Below are 3,675 nucleotides of genomic sequence, written 5' to 3'. Positions count from 1 at the left end.
TAACGAGGAAGGTACAACAGTGAGTCCTCGAGGCAAACCAGATTCACGGAGCTTCTAACAGCTGAAAATGATTCAACAGCAACATCTGTGTTTTTTTTTACCGCAAGGTGGCGCTGATTCCTCTCCTGTCTGTTTATGGAGCTGCTGAAGGAGAATTACCAACTGAATCTGATGAAGTCCTGTGTGCACGTTACTCTCACTCTTCTCCCCAACTATGACCCTGCTGTAAACCATATTATCTTTGTTTTTATTTATTAAGCTATATGACATTTCATTCATTATGATGTAGAATAATATTATCTGTGTTACAAACAGAGAAAGAGGTTTCCACACCAGCTGAAGCGGATTACGGTGAGATATCATCATCACTCTGTGTGGCAGAAGACAGAAACATTCATTATTGTTATCTACAGTAACAGGATCGCGTGATTTCAACCTGACGAGACTTTATTGGAGGTACTGAAATTAATATCTGTGTGGATTTCTGGTGATTTGAGTGTTTTCAGTTAGTTTTGTTTTCGTGTCAGTCATCCTAACGTACAGTCCCAAAGGGGGGGTTCGTTTGTCTGAAGGGATATTAAATCAAACAAATGATGAATTTTCATTAAATGATTACTTTAGTCAATGATTAAAAGATCACATCTACCTTTGAAAATTTCACTTATTCCCACAATTTTGTCGCAAAAAAACGACCCAAATCATTACAACTTTTATTGCAGTTTTATAGAAAAGCGGCCAAAAAGTCTGACATGTTAGAGCGGAACAATCAGTAAAAAGGCCCGCAGAATCCTGGAGGGACCGAATATCAAGTCTTGTCTCTTCACAGCCCTGCTAGTCGTCGTGTCCTACAGAATATCAAGGCAGCTGAAACCGAGTTCTTATTTTGGATGATATAAATAAATCTGATGGTGGATTTTGAACCTGTGTGTTATTTACTTCAGTGCTGTTCATACTGTTATATTGTAGATACTGGATACCAAATCCCCCTACCTCAAGTCATTACTCCTGCACAAAATACGTATTTATTCCTGCATCCTTTGCACTCTGCTCACTGCACTATTTGTCAATATGTCTATATTGTTTTTGTTCATAGTGTATATCTGTGTTGTCTACACTGAAGTCTATGTCTGATTTTATTTTATTATTGGGGTTTTGTATTTTTGTATGAGTAAGCACATCGTGAGCAATCCACAGTCAAAAAAAAACCTTTTCATTTTTTTTAAGTAAAGTCTTTTAAACCATTTAATTTTATGAATAAGACATTTATCCAAAATATGAATCAAGTTTATTATGTACAGAGAAAAAAAAGTTGCATATCAGTTTTTGTCAGTAGGCTCAAATCTAAACCAAAAGGAAAAAGCATGAAAATACAAACCTTTCTCTTTTATCAGCTGTTACACCAACCAGATGTTATTTTTTACACCAAACAGGTGACTGACTCCACAGGAACTCTTTACGGACACTTAAATGTAGGTTACGTTTGGAATTAGTGATTAAAAACCACCATTTATTTCAATTTGTACAAAAGAGGTTTGATCCATCTTGAAATGTATGGAAATAATTTGAGCTTCCTTGATATTTTGATTGATATCTGCTGATTATACTTTTGTTTAAATGACGGTGATGTTGATACATGACAACTAAATGGAATAAACTTTTTACTGTTTGGAATTAAGAGAAACAAATTGGATTGTACTTTCTCTAACTGATTTCTACAAAACTAATGATCTATGTTATTTAACCTAATATTAATTAAATTGCCTTCACTTTCTGTTTAATGGTTTAAAGTACAAAAGTAGCTAGTAGTACTACTAAATGTACTAATTTCGCTGATTAGTAGGCTTTTATTACTTTAGTAATTTTAGTAAAATGTAGATACTTGTGTAATTTTCCTTCAGTTCTGGATTTTACTTGTGATATTGATCATTTGGATTCTTCCAACACTCCCAGTTTGCAGCATGACCTGTAAACCCAGCTGATAATGTTGGACCTGGACCTTTTGAGTTTGAAAACATGTGCTTATTATTAGGCTCCGGTGCTAAATTATTGCATTAGAGAAATCAAGGACAACTTTCCAGTCTAGTCCTCCCTCCTTCTTTTGTGTAGTGTTGTTTTTCTCTATGTGGCACTTTCATTCTTTCCTTTGTGGAGCCAAAACTCTTCTTCAACATCTCAAACAGATTGTTTCCTTGGATCTTTCCCCTTTTTGATTCTGCCCCAAACATTGTTTTATAAGCTTAATAAGTTGTAGAGCTGAAGTGGCCCCTGCTCTGCTCCTGTTGTGCATTAAGTCTGGACGTTTGTCTGCAGTTGAACATTTAATCATTTGGAAATGTTGGTTAAAGCTTAATATTATGAGCAATAATGTCCAGCTGTGCTGATGTCTCTCAGCGCAGCATCCTGATCAAAAAACGGTCTGAATTGTTTTTTATTTTTGTTTGCAGTTATTAAACACAAATATACATTTACACCACTTGTTGGTAAATAACCAAACAAAAGTAAGTAAATGATGCAAACTATAGGAGCATGAAACTTGATGATTGCCGACCTGAGGTAACTTTTTTCAAGGTTGTGGAGAAGTGAAACACGACACAAGCTCCAACATATAGATTTTGAGTTCATGGTTTGTTGTGATCTTTATCAGGAGTTTATGAATGTAGATGTTGTGACACTCATTGATGTATTTTTGTGAGTCTGGGTCCAGGACAGACACCAATAGTCTCTGCTGGGTCTCCATCTGAAAGCTTTGGGAACTCCTGCTCTTTTACTTTGCTCATCACACCAGCGTGTCGTCAGAATCAGAAAGAGCCGAACATAATATTTTATATGGACGAGGAATTTGCTTTGACTTCAAATGACACAGTCTCTTAGTTTAAGTAAAACTGGTCGTTACTTTATTTATGATGCTCATCTTGTGATTTTGCTCTTGTGCTTCTGTTTTTATTTCTATAATTATTATGTTTTATAAACTTCAGATCAATTTTTTTTTTTTTACTTATTTACTTCTGTATCTTATCTCATCTTGAAATGTGGGAAAACTTTGTTAATGTATCTTTAGTCTCCAAAACATTTGAAGATGTAATATTTCTAACATGTTGTTTTCGATCTAAAATCATTATTTCTTTCTTGGCCAGCTGCTGTGGATGATTGGTCAGTTTGAATTTTTCTTTTGGCCAATAGCAGCTCCTCTCGGCCTGGACCAATCAGCGCCGTCGTCGCGCCCGCTCTTCCTTTATAAAGCCGCTGCTCGCAGCCTGTCGGGATTCTTGTTTATCTGTGAACACGGACAAGTTAGAGAGACTAAAATGGCCAGAACCAAGCAGACCGCGCGTAAATCCACCGGAGGAAAAGCTCCCAGGAAGCAGCTGGCCACCAAGGCTGCCCGTAAGAGCGCCCCGGCCACCGGCGGAGTGAAGAAGCCCCACCGCTACAGGCCCGGTACCGTGGCTCTCCGAGAGATCCGCCGCTACCAGAAGTCCACCGAGCTGCTGATCCGCAAGCTGCCCTTCCAGCGCCTGGTGAGGGAGATCGCTCAGGACTTCAAGACCGACCTGCGCTTCCAGAGCTCCGCCGTCATGGCTCTGCAGGAGGCCAGCGAGGCTTACCTGGTCGGCCTCTTCGAGGACACCAACCTGTGCGCCATCCACGCCAAGAGGGTCACCATCATGCCCAAAG

The 3,675-nt window shown here is 38.6% G+C and overlaps 1 protein-coding gene across 1 annotated transcript; it reads left to right on the top strand.

The window, feature by feature from the left end:
• Positions 1–3,273: 3,273 nt before the first annotated feature.
• LOC123965297 (histone H3-like) lies at positions 3,274–3,672 on the top strand (the record flags this gene model as incomplete). The annotated part of the gene is made up of 1 exon (XM_046041859.1): positions 3,274–3,672. A coding segment is annotated over exon 1 (367 nt), but the record flags the coding sequence as incomplete, so codon positions are not given.
• Between the last annotated feature and the right edge of the window lie 3 nt (positions 3,673–3,675).

Source organism: Micropterus dolomieu, unplaced genomic scaffold, assembly GCF_021292245.1.
Source record: "Micropterus dolomieu isolate WLL.071019.BEF.003 ecotype Adirondacks unplaced genomic scaffold, ASM2129224v1 contig_9098, whole genome shotgun sequence".
Lineage (NCBI taxonomy): Eukaryota > Metazoa > Chordata > Actinopteri > Centrarchiformes > Centrarchidae > Micropterus > Micropterus dolomieu.
This window is presented reverse-complemented; position numbering and strand designations above follow the sequence as displayed.